General features: G+C 42.9%; 1 protein-coding gene across 4 annotated transcripts in view; it reads left to right on the top strand.

Annotated features, from left to right (window-relative positions):
• Window positions 1-22,654, top strand: part of pde9aa (phosphodiesterase 9aa) — a 107,030-nt gene that overhangs the window by 4,046 nt on the left and 80,330 nt on the right. For 3 of the 4 annotated variants that reach the window (XR_008341791.1, XM_053440161.1, XM_053440162.1), the window contains exons 2-3: window positions 5,568-5,638; window positions 6,627-6,704. Coding sequence is in view for 2 of the 4 variants with exons in the window: in XM_053440161.1 (XP_053296136.1) it covers window positions 5,568-5,638; window positions 6,627-6,704 (149 nt within the window). In the remaining 2 variants the exon portion in view is untranslated. Of the gene's footprint in view, window positions 1-5,567; window positions 5,639-6,626; window positions 6,705-21,881; window positions 22,490-22,654 lie in introns of those variants that run through there. The other variant, XM_053440163.1, reaches the window with a different exon arrangement.

The following is a 22,654-nucleotide window of genomic DNA, read 5'->3' on the forward strand; positions in this document are numbered from 1 at the left end:
ATATAAATATGATTTTATCTTTTTTTTTCATGTTCATCATCATCATGTTTTGTCTTAAAACCTTGTCTTAAAATTATTTATTTTCAATTAGATTTAATTTGTATAACACCAAACAAAAATAAAGAATTCATCTCAATGAACTTTACTAAGCAAGGTCGAGACCATCTTGGGTCTTAGGAAATTGTGGTTTCCTAAAACCTTTTTTTTCTATCTAAATGTTTTCAATTTATCTGTTAATTGATTTAGCAGATCATGAGAAACATGTTAGTTGAGTCTTAGTCCTTATGCTTTTCCATACACTTATAATTGTAACACCAGCAGAATTTTTTGGTAAATGTCTTGCTGAGGAGATTTACAGAAATTAGAATCAGCTCAACTTTTCTGACTACATAAAACTCAAACCTTGTAGGATATTTAAATCGATGTCGGTGTTTCTGAAGCACTGACCTCCATCAGTTCCTGTCTCTTCCACATGTGATGGCTGCCAGTATCACACTGCTGAAGTCAATCAATCAATCAAATTTTATTTGTATAGCCCATATTCACAAATTACAATTCATCTCATAGGGCTTTAACAGGGTGTGACATCCTCTGTCCTTAACCCTCAGCAAGAGTAAGGAAAAACTACTAAAAACCCTTTTAACAGGGTAAAAATATGTAGAAACCTCAGAGAGAGCCACATGTGAGGGATCCCTCTCCCAGGACAGACAGAAGTGCAATAGATGCCACGTGCAGGAGAACATCATCAATAATCAAAGTCTCTAGCAGCATTTGATGAGGGTAGACATCCCGAAGGACAACCCCAACATGACATGCCAAGCAGTCCCGCTGCAAGCACAGTCCATGCTCAGCAACCATCTAGACCACGATCCACCATCCAGACCAGACGCCACTCCAGTCCTCAGTCACCGTCCACCGCCGCCCACCAGGACCCATCACAAGCCACCACCGCGGTCCTGGTCCACCGCCCGGGCCCAATGCCAACGCGACACAGGGTCCGCCACCAGCACCACGATCAGCCCACATGACTCAGAATCCGCCACACTGGATCCAACACCGCGACCCCCGGTGCGCGATCCACAAACCGCAATCCATGGTGCGGCCACAGAGGCCCTGGATCTGCGGGTGATAAAGCAAAGGGATTCCAGGGAAGGGGGATAGGGATGGAGAAGAGGAAGGAGAAGCTGGAAAGAGAAGCTCCGTGTGTCATGTGTCATAAAATAGAACAAGTAACGTTCTGGGGCACTAATTAGCTCTAACTATAAGCTTTATCAAAAAGGAAGGTTTTGAGCCTATTTTTAAACGAAAAGATGGTGACTGCCTCCCGAACTGAAAGTGGTAGATTATTCCACAGCCGAGGGGCTTGATGGCTAAAAGCTCTGGCTCCTACTCTACTTTTAGAGAATTTAGGGACAACAAGTAGGCTTGAATTCTGGGAGCGGAGTGCTCTAGCGGGTTTATAAGGTACTAACAGCTCTTTAAGGTAAAAAGGCGCCATATTATTAAGGGCCTTGAAGGTGAGGAGAAGAATTTTAAATTCTATTCTAGATTTAACTGGAAGCCAGTGTAGCGATACTAATACTGGAGAAATGTGCTCTCTTCTCTTTGTTCTCGTCAGGACACGTGCTGTGGCATTTTGGACAAGCTGTAGAGTCTTTAACGACTTACTGCTGGAGCCTGATAATAATGAATAACAATAGTCCAGTCTCGATGTAACAAAGGCGTGGACTAGTTTTTCCGAATCTTTTTGCGAAAAGGACGTGTCTGATTTTTGGGATGTTACGCAAGTGGAAAAAGGCAGTCCTAGAAATTTGTTTTATGAGACTATTAAAGGATAAATCGGGATCGAAGATCACTCCCAAGTTCCTGACTGTTTCATTGGAAGCAAGGGCAATGTAGTCTAGCGCAGCTATATCATTAGATAATGTATCTCTAAGGTGTTTGGGGCCAAGTATTATAACCTCTGTTTTATCTGACTTTAATAAGAGAAAATTGCGGGTCATCCAGGTTTTTATGTCCTTGATACATGCTCGAAGTTTAGTTAATTGATTACTTTGTTCAGGTTTTATTGACAGATATAACTGGGTGTCATCCGCATAGCAGTGGAAATTTACCGAGTGTGTCCTGATAATGTTTCCTAGTGGAAGCATATATAATGAGAATAAAATTGGGATGACTCATCATTAATTTGCACGAATTGGGAGCGATAAGAAAAATAAGATTTAAACCAATTTAGGGCGGTTCCTTTAATTTTAATTAACTGTTCTAGTCTCTATAATAAAATTTGATGGTCAATTGTGTTGAATGCTGCACTGAGATCTAACAGAACGAGGACAGACACAAATCCCTGATCTGAGGCTATTAGAAGGTCATTAGTGACTTTTGCCAAGGCTGTCTCTGTACTGTGATTGGCTCTTAACCCCGACTGAAAGTCTTCATATATATTATTTTCCTGTAGAAACTCACACCGCTGATTGGCTACAACTTTTTCTAAGATTTTAGACATGAAGCGGAGATTATATATCGGCCTGTAATTGGCCAAAACTAGTGATGCACCGATTTATCGGCCGAACATCGGTAGCGGCCGATATTCGCCTTGTTTACTGATATCGGCTTATCGGTAATAAACTTGACTTTCACCGATATCATTGGCCGATGTTCATATTTGTGGTAAAACCGCTGGGCATGTGCCGCGGCTGGGGGAGCAGTCGCTCCGTCGCCCTCCTCTCCGCGCCGCCGGAGGCTCAGTGTGCGGCACCGGGAGGTCCTCATCCGGTGGCGTCTCACGGCGTCGCTGGTGCGGGGGCTTTCTTTCTCTTGGACCGCGGGGCGATGTCCGTCGCCGGTGCGGAAGGTGGGCCCTTCGAGGGGACTGGGTACCTGGCAGCGGCGGCCACTCTGGACGCTTGTCAGGCCCTTCTCGCTCATCACCTCAGCTACGGCGCCCGCTGGGGAAACACTCTGTTCGCGTGGGGGGGGCACCCTGCGGTGCGCCTCGGCTGGCGCCTAGCAGCTGACTGAGAACTGGTGCGGACCAGGGGAATCCGACTGTTTAATTAAAACAAGCATCGCGAAGGGCCACGGTGGGTGTTGACGCGATGTGATTTCTGCCCGACACTAAAAACAGGCAAAACTGAGGAGGGCTTGTTAAGTTATCTTGACTCACGCAGTGTAACTTGGCGTAAAAAGTATGAGCGTAGCGTCTGTTTAAGTACTTTATTCTCATGTGCATCGGCTCTATTCATCCGTCTCATGCACAGGTAACAAGGGAATTGACAACATACGTCATACACACAGCAGCCGTAACACATCTAATAAACGGGCAATACTGCTACCGTAAATCAATGAGAAGAGCGTTCTCTATAATGATACTTTAACATGGCTGTTTTAGACAGGGTAAAAAGGTGCTGTTTTAAATTATCCTTGTGGTATTTTGACCAAAATATGTTAGTCATTTCATTAAGATCCCAAGGAACCATTTCAACTTGCGGTAAAATGGGCATAATATGTCTGTTAAATAAAGTTTAGTTAAATCAAAGATTGTTTCATAAATCTGATTCAATTTGTGCTCATTAAAGGTAAGAGTGATGAAGGGCTGAACATTTTTTAAATAGTGCTTTTTAAATAATGATTTAATTATTTTTCTGGCACAAAAGGGTGAATGAATAACAACAAAAAGAAAATAAACAAATATCGGTATCGGCTATCGGCCAGATTGTTATTTTAAATATCGGTATCGGTATCGGCCAAGAATTTCCATATCGGTGCATCCCTAGCTAAAACCTCTGGGTCTAAGGTGTTTTTTTTGAGAAGGAGTTTGATTACAGCTATTTTAAAAGACTGTTACATAACCTGATGATAATGACAGATTGATTGTGTTAAGTAACAAACTATCAATTAGGGACAGAATTTCTTTAAGTAATTTTGTAGGAATGGGATCTAAGATACAGGTTGTTGGTTTAGAACCTGAGATTATTTTTGGTAAACTGATCACGGGTGATCAGAGAGAAGCTGTCTAAGTAATGGGAAGGATTCTCAGCCGTTTCTGAGATCTCTGTTGTTGGGAGGGTATTAGTGCCAATTGAGGTCAGGAGATGTTTGATTTTATTTCTAATAGTTAGAATTTTATCATTAAAAAGGTCATAGAGATATTGGTATTTCGGGATCATGGAATACTGGGTTCGGTGGAGGTGTGACTCTCTGTCAGCCTCGGGAGTGATCACTCCTGAACTCAGACACACTGAGGACTGAAACTCTTGAAAGGACTGAGCTGTAAAGCTAGTTGCTTTAAGTTGAAGTTTATTTATGTTTGTTGAAGTGTGTCTGGATTAAATAAAAATGTTAAAACCTGGATGGTTCGTCTCTGGCTTGGTCTACTGTTACAGTGCGTTTTTACATAGTGTGGAAACACTTTAGGAAGCCAGCGGAAGAGAGGAGACGGGGACTACTGGCTGAAGTATCTGCTGTGATATATTTGTTATTGAAACTCCGGAGAAGCCAGCGCTGTTGTTTGTGGGTCCACAATGCCAACCGGAAGAGCACACAGCTCGGGGATTTTCACTTGCTTCTCCAGGAACTGTGTCTCTTGCTATGCAATAGACATGAATTTTGAGTCTAATGTTCCTGCAAGTTGCGTCATGCATGTTGCCAGGGGTGAGAGACGCAGAATTTGTGTCAATTGGCATCTTTTCTCTTTGGGTTGACTTAATATGTAAACTTGTCGCGCACCAATCATCACAGCAAAACAATGTCTCGAGCACAATATCAGCATCAAAATGACCTCTTCGTCTCTCTAGATAAGCAGGGTACTCAACCCCAAAATAAAACATTCGACATCGATCTAAGCAAGATTGTCTGATGGCAATATGGATGTTGCCATCAAGAGGCTACACGTCAGTGAAATAGGATTCCTAGCACACAAATTTAAGTGTGTTGTGCAGAAAATTGGCCACATTACCTACATTACAAAACAAATAAATTTATAAATGGGCAGGCTGCATCAGAGCAGTCTTTAGGTTTAGGAAATCTAAACCATCGTGAAGGCAAAGCACCAGGTAAAAGGCCAGGTCAACCAATAATATTTTATTTTGGAATTCCTAGATTTTAACCAATTAATTCAATATTCATGTGTGTGGTAATTGAATTAGTTTTTTTTGTTGATATTGTTGGTGTTGATGTCGCTCCTGCACGTGCCCTTGGGCAAAAGTGTGTGCAATTTTCCGGTGGTGTAAATGAGGTTCGAGTTGATGAACTTCGGGGCTTGAATCACCACACTTTTTGTATATTTCAGTGAACTGTCCCTTTAATCACTTAATTAGTTTGTTATCATTTCTTTAAAAACACACACATTTTGAGAGTACAATAAACATACCCAATAGATCTGAGTTTTGTATTGGTAAAACTTTAATGATACTCATTTGTAAATCCCTGATTGTGTTTTACTTTCTCTGCCTTTCAGTGTGCCACCATGTTGTAGATATTTCAATTTTATTCACTGCAAGTTAACTATTGGGTCATCAATTATAAATTAAATCCTTGTCTTTAATGAATATGTGTGTTGTTCTCAGGTGGTCTTCAGTAGATTCTGCAGCCCGTATGACATTAAGGAACTGTTCTGTACAGCACTCGGTGTGCCAAGGTAAAACACACACACACACGCACGCACATTTACCTTTGCTTTATTTCTCACAAAGCATAGATAAATCTGAACAATATTGTCGACCACATTTGGCCACTACACATTTAACATTTTTAATCGGTTACCATTATCTACTCAAAACTCAGCAACCAAGCATCTATTCCCCTTCTACCTTACCCCCCTTACAAATACCCTTACTGGTCCTACTAAAGTGTAGTTTATGCTTGCTGTTCCCGGATGAAGATTGCAGAGACTATTGATAAGGTATTCTGCAAGAAACTATGGAAAGGCAAATAAGTATGTATATTTAACCAGCCTTTTTCCCCAAAATTTTTTTTTCAATGATTTATAAAAATGGCAACAAAACAGTTGCAGCAGAACAGTAAGGTTTTTTTAACTTTCACACATTTGGAGGGCTAAACATGCGTGAAAAGTCGCAAAGCTCGTCACGCATATCGGAAGTGACAAACATTTACTTCCAATATGGGTCTTGCATGTGTGGTAAAATGGCTAGATAGGGCCCCCTATACAATTTCTTTGAAGCAGTCCTGTAGGTAGGTATATGTTCTATGTCCAGACAATTTAAAAAAAAGAGCCCTAGACCCTGCAGGAAGTTGCACATTTTGAATGTAATGTACAATATTTGCTTGTTTTTTTACCAGTAGCATTGTACTTTAACAAACTCCTCCTACAGGATTAATCGGTTGGCTTCATATTGGGTCAGTGTAATCTAAGCACCTTCAAAACTAAAAGTTTGTTTTGTTCTGTTTCTTCCCCTTTTTTTTTGTATTGTAGCTGTACTTCTCTCAGTGGGGACACCTATTGTTTAGGAGAACACTGCACTGAGTCACTGCACATCAAGCGGGCATATGAAATGGAAAGGAGCTGTGTCATCATCACAGTTGGCTAGAGACTATGGTAGACACACATCCACGATATCTTAAATTCAACATCCGGTAACACAACATCAATTTTTGTCTTCTTGCAGAAACACTAATCTTTCCTTGCTGGATGCCTCTGGAGCCATGGTGTCCATCGACCCCACCATGCCACACAACACAGAGAGGTATTGAAAACTAATTGATTCATTGATTGGCAGAACATCTGTTCAGTCCACCGGATGGCTGATGGACTCTTTTGCCAAATGACCAGAGTTTTAGATGACATTACTTTGGACTTTATAGATCACCCTTGGAATTTACCTGAAGCTTTTTGATAACCAAGTAGTCCTAATAACAACTAACTCCCAACAACCAAGGCCCAATCCCATTTCACCCCTTGGCCCTACCCCTTAGCCCTTACCCTACATTTTGCGCAGTCACGTTCAGGGGTAGGCTCTCCCAATACCTGTTTGGACAGAGGGGTAGATGGCTCTATACCCCTCCAAAGGGATATTTTTGGATTTATTTTTCTGGGAGTACCCAGAATGCCTTTCGAAAAGCCGGCAAGGTGCGAGAGAGACCTCAAAATGTAGTATTTTCTACATTAATAAGGATTAAAAATTTACGATAATGATTGTAATATCTTAGTTTTAAATCATTTAAATGTATTATGGTCACTTTTCGAGATTGAGAGCCCGCTAGTGTTAGCACACCTGAATTAGCATGCTAGCTTTCCTTTTTTACATAATAATCCTGTATTTTTACATCGATGACTACTGATGATGTAACGGCTTCTTGAAGGGCTGTCCCAATTCTTAGATTGGCTTCAACCACTACCCCTTGTGACTCCATTTCAAGAGGCAAGATAACCCTAAAAAGCAAGAGGTAGGGCCAAGGGATGAAATGGGATTAGATCTAATACCCATTTTTAACAATTTTTTAACACTTTTATTAACATTGTTTACTTTTAGTGTAGGGGGATCATCCTGCGCACAGCTTATCTTGGTTTCCTATCGACGCTCCAAACATCTGACAAACAAGCAATGTTGACAAGCAATGGAGGGAAAATTTCCATTCGAACATTAGACATTTTTCCGATGTTACTTGATTCAATAATAGCTTTCCTCCTTTCATGACCTAAAGGAGAATCTATCTGATCGCTGAACACATTTATCAGGCAGTGTTTACGAATAGCACTGGTGTTTGACATTTTCTATTGTAAAACATGTCTTTAGGGGTTGGGATCACAATGCTGTGCTAAAGATCATAATGTCTGTCAGCCATCAGTCCAACCCGACAATATTGACTTTCATAAAGAGACAGTTACCACTGTCCAGGGTTCTCATTTATAACCATTGCATACGCAAAAAACGGGGCGTGAAACATACGTATGCCACTTCTAAAGCAAACGTTGGGATTTATAAAAACAAACTTGATGGGAAAATGTAGCGCATTTCCATGCAAACTCTGACCCATGCGTATGAACGTTTTGGAGACGGTTCATCATTTACATTAAAACCAACAGCTTTAGTTGTTCTCGCGCTACATTTCTCTTCAACACAAACCTTTTAATAGATAAATATATAAAACAACTTATAGCAAATTATGTTCAGAATCCATTGAACAGCAGAGTTATAGAGCCGAGTCATAAATAGGTTTTAATAATATCTTCTAACACTGTGCATGTATAATCAGATCGCTGCAGTGAATGTGACTTTGCCATCAGGCAAACAGAGCACACAGAGCGCACTAGTGATCACTTCCAGGATCAGCCTAAGTGATTTTTCAGAAGGTAGAACCCCATCTTCAGAGGCCAAATGCTCATCGGGGTCGGTGACCAACAAATACTCCAGGTAACAGAGCAAGCTGCTGAAGTTCTCGTCTCCCCAAATAATCGAAAAAATCATCCGCATGAAGGCTGCGGGACTGGTTACAAGAAAACATTCCCTCTAAGTGCAGGAAGGACCTCCACTTTGTGAGGCAGTGGTTGTGCATCTTTTACAGTCTTTGCATTGAGCCATCTGAAGTCAGTACAAATGCACAGACTGACATCTTTCTTCCACACCAAGACCAGTGGGGATACATCGCATACTCACTGTGTGATGTCCGGATTATGCCCTTTTTCTCCATTTCATTGATCGATGTTCTCAGTTTACATACTGGCTTGGTGTATGCAGTGGTAAGGTAGTCGGAACAGTCTCTCGTCCACGGGGTGTATTTCGTGGACGAAGTCTGCAGTCTCCCCACAGTCCATCTTGTCCCTTGAAAAGACAGACTCATATTTCTCAACAAGCTACATCCAAGTCTAAGTCTTATTGCCCTAACTTGTTTAAAGCATCCCTTCTCTGCTTAGGAGACTTTGTTGTCAAAGAGCCCTGTGTGACATCATGGTTATTGACAAAAACCTTTTCAGGTGAAGTCAGCTCCGCAGCTGCGACACACGGAAAGACATCTGCAATCTTGCAGTTTTGCCTTCTAGTCACTGCCCTGCTGCTAGGGTTTATCCGTTTAAGACGAACCCACCTGTCACCCCAGAGGTGTGAAAACACGTCAAACCAGCACATTCCTGGGTATGGATCTTGACTGCGTTGTTTCAACAACCACTGTGATAAGGTGCGGATGCGGGCAGCTTGCCCCAAACAAGGTGTTTAAGAAGAGGTTCAAGTGTCACACTCTGTCTCAACTCTATCATGCAGATCTTGTCAAGCATTGGTCCTCCCCACCATTACTCCGAGTTGGAGAGCAGGGAAGAGATTTGGCCACAGTCCTCATCTGCAATGTCAACTGGTGCAGCAAGAAGTCTCGCATAGTCTTCAGACTTTTTCATCAAGTGTATGATCATCTTGATTAGCCTGGATGTCAGACGAACTTAGCCCCGCCCACAACATGATTTGGTCGGGCAGTTCGGTCTGGGGTCGCTCCATTGGGAAAAAATTATGGCCGGACCGGGCCAATCAGATTGTCAGGGCGGGCTTTATACGATGATTGACAGATGATCAATGGTAACGTAATCAACCACGTCATCACAGTGCCCTCGGGTTGAATTCGTTTTCAACAAACATGCCAGCCGCTGGCGAGCTGAGATGTGTAGATGCTGCCATTGAGTCTGTTTTAGAAGACATCGACAGCGCATTCATTTTGAAAGAAGAACACAGAACGTGGAGGCTACACCAGAGCACCGCGCTAATCCCTATCGCCCCGGCGCTTGGCTGTTCACAACGGACACTGAAGCGACGCTGAACCGCCGGGCAGCGCTAATAATATCACCCGTTGATCCAGTAGATCGCTGCACGGCTTTGTGCCGGTCACACCGGAGGCTGAAGCACCGCGCTGCGCCAAGGCTGCCTCGCGGTGCTTCAGCCTCCGGTGTGACCGGCACAAAGTTTTAACATGGGAGTGGATGGGAGCCAGCTGTTATTTAAGGCTTGGCGCTGCGCTGAAGCGTCCGGTGTGAACCCAGTAAATAACTCACAATGCGTTGCTTAGCATACGTCACATACTACGTTGCTCTGATTGGTTGTACGTCTATCCAATTGAGCGAAGAGGAATTTTACTTCCTGGTCAGTTGAAACACGCCCCATAATTTTTTCCCAATGGAGCGACTCCAGACCGAACTGCCCGACCAAAATGTTGTGGGCGGGGCTAAGTTCGTCTGGCATCCAGGCTACATCTTGATAGCATTGCTACCAACAATCATGTCATTCGCTTGTCCAGGGATGACCAGTGTTAGGGATGAGCAACTTGAAACCAAAGATAACCACCTCTAAATCATAAACTGCTTTCGGGTAGAAGTGATGACCTCCAGCTCCAATAACAACAATGTCATCAGCAGGACAACTCTTTAAATCAGGGCAGTGTTGCAAGAGACAAGAAGCAGCAGCTCCATTTAGTGAGCAAGACATAGAGCCACTCTTAATGAAAAAAAGTCCAAAAATCAAAAAAGTGGTCCGGTGAGTGGCACAGAAAAAAGAGCTTATGGTCACGACAGTGAGTGAAGGTGGAGTGAGCTGCATCATTACAGACAGAACAAGGCATCTCATGTAACCCTTTAAACCTGGGATGCTGTGAGCCAGTGACTGTCTGGATGGAACTGAATGAACAGGTCTCCGCAGAAGCAACTTCTCAAGCATGCTGATAAGGTGTACTAGGGTTGCACAGTCTGTGGCCTGCAACTGCGATGAGCCCTGCCCCCAGTAGGTGATGGAGTGGCAGTGAACTGTGTGTTCATTGTAACCCTCTCCTTACTTACCTTACTCACTATGGATGTCACCCCTGAATGATACTCACACTCATTCTCAAAATGTCCTGAACTTCCTGAGCAGTCAACTTGCCCATTGTCTTCGACCAAAAGGTCATGGAAAGTTCAGGATAGGGACAGTTTCTTATGAACATGCGTGTAACCTCAGTGCCAGGATAGTCAAGCGACTTGCCCTACTCTTTCAGACATTCAATGGCAAGGTCTAAGACATGGTGCAGCCTGAGCAAGTAGTGAAATGCATCCTCACCTTTCTCAGGCAGAGTGGTATAAAAGTCTGCTAATGGGAGGTGTGAGAATGGAGCTGAGTCAGAGACCATAAATATTAGTGATGGGAAGTTCAGATCATTTTACTGACTCGGTTCTTTGAATCTCGTTCAGTAAAATGAACAAATCTTTTTTCGAGTCATTCGTTCATTTCAGCGGGCGGGCTTGTGAGCGCCGCTGAGCAGTGTTTCGGGCCGGAGAGGAGGGACACACGGTGAGAGCCTGTCCGAAGCGGAGTGACCCAGCTCCAGCCGGCACTAATGCGGCTACGAGCGCTGGGGCGGGGACCACGCTGCTCCTCCGGTAGCGGAGCAACTGGGACCCGCTGCCCCGCCGGCCCCCTCGGGGAGCCGGATCGACCCCCCTACTGTGCTGGCCGGCCCCAACGGGGAGCCGGTCACCGCGGGGCGGGCCGCCAAATCCGAGCGGCCGGTAGCTGCTCCACGGGCTTCACCGCCAACATCTCCGCGGACCATGTCGGGGCGACATTATCAAAAGAACTCAGATAAATGCCCGTCAGTTTGGATGATTTGATGTTGGTCATTTATTATCATGCTACCATTTAATTATCACTGCATACAAATACGCTGCACTGAACTGTAAGTAAAGTACAAAAAAGTTAAAATAACGAAACCTGTAATTATTACTTGTGAACGAATATCATTCACGTCTTAATAAACCTAGTCACGCGAAAGTGAACGAGGTAAACAAATCCTTTCTGTGTCCTCTTCTGAGCCTATGAAGCTCACGTGAAAAATTATCCAAAGACTCGTACCTGGCAGATGAACGAATCGTTTATCTCCCGACCGTGTCTTGGGGTCTCAGGTTACCTTTCTTAATAAAAGTCCTAATGAGGTTCTCCCACTTTCTGACAGAAACAAGGTCAGAGCTGTTCCCTCTGAAGCATGGGGGATCTTCTGACTCTGATTGAAAATCTCAGTGGCAAGGGCATCAGTGCTAAGAATAGTAGAACTATTGTGTCGAGACTCATGTGAAATGCATACAGGGCGACTTAGGGGAGAAGCTACATCCCTATTGATTGAAGGGAACCCTGGTGTAACCTGTCTGTCCCCCTTAGCATTGGCGGTAAAGTAACCACCATCCAGCAAGAGAACCGAGGTTCACAGAACCAATGTTACCTCCTCCATATTGCTCTGCTGCTGCTATTTTAATGCACTTCATAGGAGTCAGCATTGTATGGAGAAGTTGGACCGATTTATTCTGAAACACATGGGACAACCAAACAAACACAGTTGTGCAGAATTAATGGCAAGTTGGTCAAAAGTCTGTCCCCACTCGAACCACAGCGTTTGCTACTGAGAGATAAGCACAATGCACCGAATTTAGTGGCGTGGTTATGGCAGCGAACTAGGCACACAGGTTTTGTGTGAGCTCCTGGCAATTTTCTATTAAACTCCTGAACATTATCCTTTAAGATCACGGACACGAACACCAATTGTTTGATACACCTCTCCAGTGTACATGTTCGATAATATGCCGACGAAAAAGGCAAAGAACGCCGCTAAAGCGAACTTTTTCCCAACCGAGGAGGATGACGAGGTGGATGCTAGCAGTCATGCTAGCAACCTAGCTAGCAGCCCTGCTGGCTCAACAGGTAACACGAGCCCTATCGCTACTGTTACGACCCTGTCTAGGGGAAAATATAATCGCAACATGGTACAATAGTTCCCCCCCCTCCTTGCCACGCTCCCAAGAACCAGCCACAACAATTAACAGCCCGTTCGTATTTATTGACACATTTGCTTCAGGGTGGGCTTACAGCAAAATAACAAACAGAAAACAACCCTAAGGCGAAACAACCTAATCTTCCCTACTCAAAATAAAAGAAAACAAAAGACATCATACTGACCTAACTCCTCACCAACAAAACAGGAGAAAACATGGTTGGAACGGAAATGCTACCCACCCCTACCAAGAACGGGCTGTTACCAAAAGAACAATTTACAGAAGGCTGCATAAGTTGAGTCCGGCTGGAGGTCCTGCTGGCAGTGGCAAGAGGAGAGAGAACAGCAGGAGCTTTGGGAACCGTCCTCTTATCCTGGAAATACGATCCACCTCCATCCTTCGGCTGGAACCAATCCGCTCCCTGCAAACACATCCACCCACTCATCCACTCAAAGAGCCACACCTGAAACGCATCCACCCACTCATCCACTCGAACAGACCCACCTGAAACACATCACACAATCATCGAGAGAGAGCGAGATAGAGATAGAGAGAGAGAGAGAGAGAAAGAGAGATCCACACAACCTCAAGGTTGTAACACTACCCTCCCGTCAGAAGTAGCGGCTGCTGAAACGGTTCATAACTTTGATGTCATTAAAAAGCTTGAATTGATAAGAAATGGCATTGCCACAAAAATTGACGGAAACCCTAAGGCAATTCAAGATGTTCAGAGGTATGTGCAGGATTTTTCCGGTCGCATGGATGAAGCAGAGTATCGCATTAGCGAGGTCAAGGATACAGTTAACTCAGAGAAGGGCAAGACTGAAGCGCTGGTTAAACAAGTGGCTCTCCTCACAAACAAGGTCGACGAGCTCGAAAACCGCTCACGGAGAGCCAACCTCAGGCTGGTTAACCTGCCCGAAAAAGTGGAAAATAATGACACAGTTGCTTTCCTCGAGAAGTGGCTGCCTGAAGCACTGGGACCTGCAGCCTTTCCTACAGCACCGGTCATCGAGAGAGCACACAGACTGCCCTGTCGGACACAATCTGATCGAACCTCTTAACCGAGAGTCCTTATTATGAAATCTGGGAACTTTCAAGATGCAGTCCGAGTTATGCGAGCAGCCAGGGCCAAGGGCAAGGTTCTTTGTGGAGGACAAGAAGTCATGTTCTTCCCTGACTTATCGGCGCAGCTGCACCGGCAGAGGAGGCGTTTCGACGTGGTAAAGCAACGACTGAGGTCCCTGAACATTCCCTATGGAATAGTGTGTCCAGCCAAGCTTCGTATGACGTTCAATGGACAAAAACGTGAAATCATCTCCGCAGCAGAGGCTGAGGACTTTGATCAGGGCATACAATGCGACGAAGACGCACAGAAGAGGTAAAAAGAAACTATGGAGATTCTCAATTATTTGCACTTAAAGCTGAATACGAGGAGCTTCCACACTTAAGGCTGAGAACAGTCTAATAAGGCATAAGCAAACTTTTTACGACCAAGGTGAAAAACCCGGGAAAGTGTTATCCTGGCAAATTAAAAAACTTAACTCAGAAAGAGCCATAAATGCAATTAGGAATGAACAGGGGGTAATCACTACAGATCCATTGGAAATTAACAATACTTTTGTTTAGTTCTATAAGACCCTCTATCAATCTGAATATCCAATAAATTCAAGGAATCAGAACAGTTTCCTAGATAAATGGAGTTTCCTAGAAATTCCATGTATCTCTGAAGATAAAAAACTTTAGCTGGATAAAGATCTAAGGGCGGTAAGGCATCAGGCCCGGATGGGCTCCCAATCGATATTTATAAATTATTTAAAGAAAAATGTATATCTTCTTTGTTAGATATGTATGCAGAATCCTTTAAACAGGGTTACCTTCCCCCTTCGCCACGAAGTGCCGCTTATTCTGAAGCCAGGTAAACAGAATGGGGCTCCCACAGACCAATCTAACTCTTGAACTCTGACGCAAAGATCTTTGCCAAAGCCTTGGCTATGAGACTTGAGACCACCCTACCACCCCTGATACCGCCATACTGTCACTTGACGCGGAGAAGGCATTTTACAGAGTCGAATGGCCCTTTCTCCTGGAGGTGCTTAGGCGTTTCGGGTTCGGTGATTACTTTCGTAGATGGGTTGAAATTCTTTTTGTTGATTCATCTGCAGTAGTATCTACAAATAATTTGATTTCACAACCGTTAAAACTCTTTCGAGGCACGAGACAAGGCTCACCAATTTCACCTTTGCTTTTTGTAATAGCAATGGAACCTCTAGCAATAGCAATAAGATCACACCCTTCAATTTGTGGTATTAAGACAGGAGATCTGGAACATCATATAGCATTGTATGCAGATGATGTCATTGTATTTCTATCAGATCTAGTTAAATCAATACCATCCCTCTTAGAGCTGATCAGCCAGTTTGGTAGCTTCTCTGGTTTTAAAGTGAACAAAGATAAATCCTCTATTATGTTCCTAAATGAACAGGAGAGAAGGAATCCAACGGTTGCTCACCCATTTGTAAATGCTATAAACGGTTTTAAATTTCTGGGTATTAGAATAACCCCTACGATAAACACCCTTAGTGCAACTAACTATGAGCCCATGTTAGCTAACCTGTCAGAAGATGTCCAAAGATAGACAACTTTGCCTCTGTCTATACTAGGAAGAATAAATATAATTAAAAAGAATATATAACCTAAATTCTTATACATTTTTCAATCAATCCCATTAGCTCCTCCACCTTCTTTTTTCTCTAAAGTAAGGAAGCTGCTTTCAGACTTTATTTGGAACAACAGGAAGCCACAACTAAGACTCTCTCTTCTATACTTGCCTTATGATAGGGGAGGGTTACAACTACCAAACTTACAGTGGTACTACTGGTCTGCACAATTGAGGGCCGCCATGTTTTGGTTCTCTAAAGAGGATGCTCAGCCCTGGTTACAAATTAAAAAAATGTTGTGTTCAAAGGGTTTGACGCTGGATAGTTTTTTATACTCGGCTCCCCTTAAGAAACTAAGAAAAAACACAGATAATCCCTTTGTGATAAACACCATTACTGTCTGGCATGAAGTGCATAAATATCTTAGATATCTCCTAGTGTTGTCCTGTTTCTCACCTATCTGGGGCAATGAACACTTTAGCCCGGCTAAGAATGACATGGGGTTTAAAGCATGGTTAAGTAAAGGCATAATTAAACTACTAGATCTCTATAAGGACAACACTCTAATGTCGTTTGACGAGCTGAAAGCAAAATACGATGTACCACAGAAACACTTCTTTAAATATCTACAACTGAGAAGTTTTATTCTTAAGTGTTTAAAGATTTCAGTGCAACAACCCCCAATGTCCACACTGGAGATATTTTCTACAAAAACTTGTTCCAGTAAAGGGGTGGTTACTCAATTATATAACATATTGGTGGGAAACCATAAAGACAACTCTGAAAGTAAGAGACAGCAGTGGATTGGGGACTTACAAGAGGACATTTCTGTGGAGGATTGGGGTATCACACGACTGAGAGTAATACAACATAATTGGATAATGAGAACGTACATCACCCCTGTGAAGTTAAACAAGTTTGATCCTAATATGCCTGATCGATGCTATAAGTGCAATATTCATCAGGCTACTTTATACCACTGTTTGTGGGAATATGAGGAGATTCAAAAATGTTGGAGTTCGGTGATACAGTATATCTCTCAAATTACCTCTTCTCCAGTACTTCTAAATCCTAAGCTATGAATATTAAGCCTCTATCCAGACAATTGTTCTCTGTCTAGTAGAGATAGAAAAATGGTTGACCTGTGTCTTCTACCGGCCAGGCGCTCAATCACTCTGTCTTGGAAGAATGTACGTTGCCCCTCTCTAGGCCACTGGTTAAACTTAACGACGAGTTTGTCTCTTGAAAAGTTAACCTATATAGTTATGAAGAAAGCTTCTCAATTTTACCGTATATGATGTTTTTGGACTTTATTAAGAATGGTGACATTGAAGAGGCATTGGAAATGCGAAGTGACTATCTGTTGTGAGGAATGTGTGCTGTACTCTGATCAATGTGTGTGACTGTAATTTATTTTACTTATGTATATATTTATTAAATTTTTTAAATTAGTACTTTCATTGTAATTTTTTGTCCTTCTTGAATTTATGCTTTAATTATAACTTAGCAATTTTTGTGATATTTGTATGATTTACTGTCATTTTTTACTGCCATATATGTAGGTTGGTGAAGGTTCTTGTATGTATGTAAATTGCTGTAAATGTATAAACCAATAAATATATGTTTAAAAAAAAAAAAAATGCACCGAATTTAGTTCGACATCAGCTTCCGATGTGGATTTTCAAAATAAACCACTTTAAGTTAAACTATGGTTACAGTCCGACGTTTAACAGTAATTAAACAATAAACAAATTCATTATTTACACTATTACGCTCCTAGCTGGTTTAAAATGTATACCTCAAATGTGCTCAGAAAAGCAATACGAACTTGATAATAATTCACATTCAAATTGTCGGTTTACAGTCATAGTGCCACCTATTGGTAACAGGAATTAAGTCTTGTATGACAACTTTCATTCTGATTTATGTGCGTGGTCTAGCACTGCATGATGGACACAGGAAGTGACGTGCCTAGGTTCTCTCTAGTGCCCAAAATGCACTGAGCTGTTTTCCTAAGTCTGGTTTGCGTTGCTGTGTCCGGCCTTGGCTTGTCTCGACATGTGCAAGGTGCGTGGGCCTGTAAGTGCTGCTTGCTGCCCTAGTTATTACTATTATTATAATTACTTTCAAGTCCAGGGGCCTGTAGTATGAAGCTAATTCAACATACCCAGGATATATTTCAGTTATCCTGGTGAACTTAACAAACGCAGTCAGGCTAAGCGGTCACAAGCTGTTTATCCACTTTTGTAAGTCAAACCAGGCTTTCCTGCTCAGCTTCTCATATTTGGTGGCATCTGATCATGATTGTGAATCCTGATCAAGGTGGCTTCTGACTGTGGACTATGATTAGACTTGATATACAATATGTCTTCTCAGATACTCTACCATTACTGACAATAATCCACAATTAATTTACCTTCCATTATGCTACAAACTGTTTATTCTAATCAGAGCTGTAAATACACTTTACCTTTCTGTTGTTCTCCATTACACGTGGCATCTGTTGTACTTCTGTCCGTCCTGGGAGAGGGATCCCTCACATGTGGCTCTCTCTGAGGTTTCTATGTTCTTTGTACCCTGTTAAAAGTTTTTATCACTTACTCTTGTTGAGGGTTGGGGGCAGAGGATGTCACACCTTGTTAAAGCTCTATGAGACAACAAATTGTGATTTGTGAATATAGGCTTTACAAATAACATTTATTGATATTTAGGAGGGATTGGACAGGGTCATTTTGCTGTGAATGTATTGCTGCTAAAATATTATCTAAGTATGCCATCAATCTATCATATATGCATGTTCTGCTTGGTACAGTGGTTTGTCAACCAAACCTTGAAAGAAACTACAGATTTTACAAAATGATGTTATATTCTTTTGTGAAATCTTGCATCCCCTCATACTCATATTGGCAATGAGGAATTCAAAAAAGTAGAGCTGAGGCTGTAGGGTGGTCATCCCCCAACCAGATGGTTGGAGGCCCGATCCCAGTTTTCCCCATCTGCATGCCGAAGTGTCCTTGGGCAAGATATTGAACCCTGAATGGCCCTTTATAGAAAACAGTGCTGCCCATACATGCACTGTATGAATGTGTGTGTCAATGTTTGAATTACAAAACTGTAATGTAAAGTGCTTTGAGTGGTCATGAACACTAGAAAGTGCTATATAAATACAGACCATTTACCAGTACAGCTCAGAGTAGAACAACAGAAGCTGAATCATGTGTGGTCATAGCACCACCAAGTCTGGGGCAGACACCAGGGAGCCATGCGCAGCTCCACTAAGTCCACTTACAGTGTTAATGTGGGTCTTAACTTTCATGTTAGGACTGTGAAAAGTTATTTCTTTAAGGTCTTTAGCGTCTTCGTCAGTAATTTACTGCTCCTGTGTCTCTATCATTCACGCTGTGCGCTGCGCTGACTGCGTCAAACCAAACAGAGTGCCCCCCGCCACCTCCTGCTCCACATACATATACTAAGTCTAAAAGGTCGGTTGTTTTAACCCAGACTGAGTTTACACATGTGCCTGATCACACTGTGTGTGTGTGTGTGTGTGTGTGTGTGTGTGTGTGTGTGTGTGTGTGTGTGTGTGTGTGTGTGTGTGTGTGTGTGTGTGTGTGTGTGTGTGTGTGTGTGTGTGTGTGTGTGTGTGTGTGTGCATGTGTGTGAGAGAGACACTCACTCATTCATAAAAGAATCGATCATCATGTGTTGATCAGTGTTGATATTGTGACTAAAAACAAATCAACTTTTGAGAGAGAGAGAGAGAGTCTCAGTCTGTGTGTGGGCTGTTACGTCCTCAGAGACCCTTTAACAATTTGTGAGCTTCACAGGAAGTTACCCCGATAAACGTGAATCCTGCCTTATAGTACAGGCCCCATGCCATTCCATAAATTGAATGGTGAACCGACGAGCAGTTCCATCCAGTCTTGCGCAATCCATCCAGTCTGAAACATGTTGTTACTGTGTGGTCCTTCAATCTAAATGATTATGGCCTGGGGTGATTCTACTCTACTTGATAGCTGAAAGCTCTGGCTCCTACTCTACTATAAGAGACTTTAGACATGACAAGTGAGCCTGAATTCTGGGAGTGAATTCCTCTAGTGGGGTGATATGGTGCTATGAGCTCTTAAAGGTATGATGGTGCCATATTAGCAAGGACTATTCTAAATTTAACAGGAAGCCAGTGTAGAGAGGCTATTATAAGATAATTGTGATCTCTTTTCCTGGTTCTTTTCAATAGTCTGAAGGCCTGTGGGAAAAGCTCTAGGTGAGTCTGCCAGAGGGCAGAAGGTTAAACGGGGCAGGGTGCGTGGAATCTCTGACTATCTTGGCGGCTCTGCTAAGGCAGCGTGTCTGTTGTACTGTAGATCCTGTATAGATATAGAGGCTCTGATGATTTTCTCTTTCGTCCTCACCACTCTCTGGAGGGACTCCGAGGCAGTGCACCTGCCATACTAGACTGAGAGGCTGATGGTCAGGATGCTCTATAGTGCCTCTGGAGAAATTAGACAGGAGAGGCGAGGTTTGCTCTCTTCATCCGCCGAAGGAATTGAAGATGCTGCTGTGCCCTCTTGACAAGGGAAATGGTGTTTGTAGTCCCAGGAACTTGGGGCTTGTCACTGATTCCACAGCGTTTCCATGGATTGTATGTGGAGTATGTACAGTGTGCTTCCTCCTGAAGTCAAAAGTGTTCTATCTTGTCTTGTTGACATTCAGGGACAGGTTGTTGTTGTCACACCAGACACAGAGTTGGTGCATTTCCTCTCTAAAGGCTGAGTCATTTTCATAGAGGCCCACTACCACTATTGTGTCATCTGCAAACCCGATGATATGGTTCGAGTCCTCCTTGGCACATTATATTACATTATTATATTAAATCACATGTCATTGAATGTTGATGTTGAGTGCACTAAGTGTATTGGATAAAAGCGACTTCCACTTAATGCATTCAAAATCTATGAGAGGCCCTTCTGGGTTCAGCATCTTTCCCAAAGACACTTCAGCATGGGCTGGGATTCGAGTAGCTGACCTTCTGGTTGGAGGACTACCACACTACCCCCTCAGCCACAGCTGACCACAGCACCAGCAGGGGTCATCAGTGGAGCGGTTATGTTGGTATGCAAACTGGAGTGGGTCGAGTGTTGCAGGGAGTTTTGATGTTATGTGGTCCTTGACCAGCCAAGTAGTATGGTCTTCATTTTAACGGTGGAACTCTATATCTTCCGAACAGTAACTTGAGACAATTTCAGTGTTGGAGCACCAGTTGTTTAGCCTGGATGCCAGACGAACTTAGCCCCACCCACAACATTTGAGGTCGGGAAGTTCGGTCTGGAGTAGCTCCGTTGGGGAGAAATTATGCCCGATTCGAAAGTGACCGGACCAATCAGATTGTCAGGGCGGGCTTTATACGATGATGGACAGATGATCAACGGTAACGTAATCAACCACATCATCAAAGTGCCCTTGGTTGAATTCGTTTTCAACAAACATGCCTGCCGCTGGAGAGCTGAGATGTGTAGATGCTGCATTTGAGTCTGTTTTAGAAGACATCGACAGCGCATTCATTTTGAAAGAGGAACAGAGAACGCGGAGGCGACGCCAAAGCGCTAATCCCTATCGCGCCGGCGCTTGGCCGTCACACCGGACACTGAAGCGACGCTGAACCGCCGGGCAGTGCTAATAATATCACCCGTTGATCCAGTAGTATAAAAGCATATACTTACTTGTTGCTCCAACATTAAGCAACAGCATCCCAACATTTGTCTTTCTTGGTGTTGTCTTTATACAACATGTTCCGAGGATCATACAACTCACTGCACTTCTCCACTTCAATTATTAATTTAATGTTATCCATGTTGAAAAACTTCTCCGCTGTTTGCTCCGTTAAATGTCGGGTGTCGAGGGTAAATTACGTATTCTCCACTCAAGCCTATGTGGAGAATACGTAGCCCCCTCTCTCTTTCTTTTTATCTGTATCACTGCTTGTGTGGCCGTAGTGGATGGGCAGAGGGGGACATTTAATAATGTCATTGGTCAAATTAAAACTCCAGAACAACAGAAGGGGAATTCAAAGTATGGGATGCATATTTGATCATTTATATCATACAAAATATGTCATCAATATCGTTTAAAATCTTTTTTTCAGTGTGTTTCCTGGCGCGATACGCTTGCGTCAAGCGCAAAAAATAGACTCGACGCAACGGCGCGAGGCAGCCTTGGCGCAGCGCGGCTCTTCAGCCTCCGGTGTGACTCGCACAAAGTTTTAACATGGGAGTGGAAGGGAGCGAGCTGTTATTTAAGGCTTGGCGCTCCACTGAAGCGTCGCTTCGGCATCGCTTCAGCGTCCGGTGTGAACCCGGCGTTAGTAAATAACTCACAATGCATCGCTTAACATACGTCACATACTACGTTGCTCTGATTGGTTGTAGGTCTATCCAATTGAGACAAGAGGCATTTTTTTTTCTGGTTCAATTGAGCACCATCATTGTCTTTGGCAGGTTGAACATCTTCAGCTGCCGCAGGAAGTACATCCCCTGTTGAGCTTTTTTGGTGAGAGAGATGAAGTTCAGCTCCCACTTGAGGTCCTGGGAGATGATGGTGCCCAGGACTTGTCTACTTCTCCTCAAAATTTAAAGAAATTGTTGACCACAAAAGAAGGGTCTATGTATGTCTTGTTTTGATTATTTGTTTCTTTTTTTTGCAAATATAAGCTTATATAATCTACTTTAAACTCAGTTACGCACCTCAGTATATTAATCACTTTTCTGTTCCCTTTCAATCTATTGGATCTGGGCTATATGTCTAAACAACCCACTCCCATCCGGTGACAACTTCACCTCTTCCACCCTGACAACTACACTTAATAAATTGACTAAAAAAGCCTCACACCCCCACACCTCAAGGATGTGTTGAATTAACACATTATATTGCATTACATTGCATATTGCCATTTGACACTCTACTGTTTGCATTTTGCATTTCACTCTTTACTGTACTTTTTATATCTTTTATCTTTATATTTTTTATTTTATATATTGTTTTTTATTGTTATACTTATTGTGTTTTTATGTTCATTGTATGTACCAATAACCGAGGCAAATTCCAGGTAGGTGCAAACCTACCCTGCAATAAATACCTTCTGATTCTGATACTGATGTTCTTCCATGTGTTATATTTTGACATGGTGAAAAATAACAAACACAGTCTTAAAAAATAAGGACTCACACCATCTCCGGTATTAACTAATCTTTGCCTGTATGTGTTTCCTGTT

The sequence above is a fragment of the Pleuronectes platessa genome, chromosome 14, assembly GCF_947347685.1.
Source record: "Pleuronectes platessa chromosome 14, fPlePla1.1, whole genome shotgun sequence".
NCBI lineage: Eukaryota > Metazoa > Chordata > Actinopteri > Pleuronectiformes > Pleuronectidae > Pleuronectes > Pleuronectes platessa.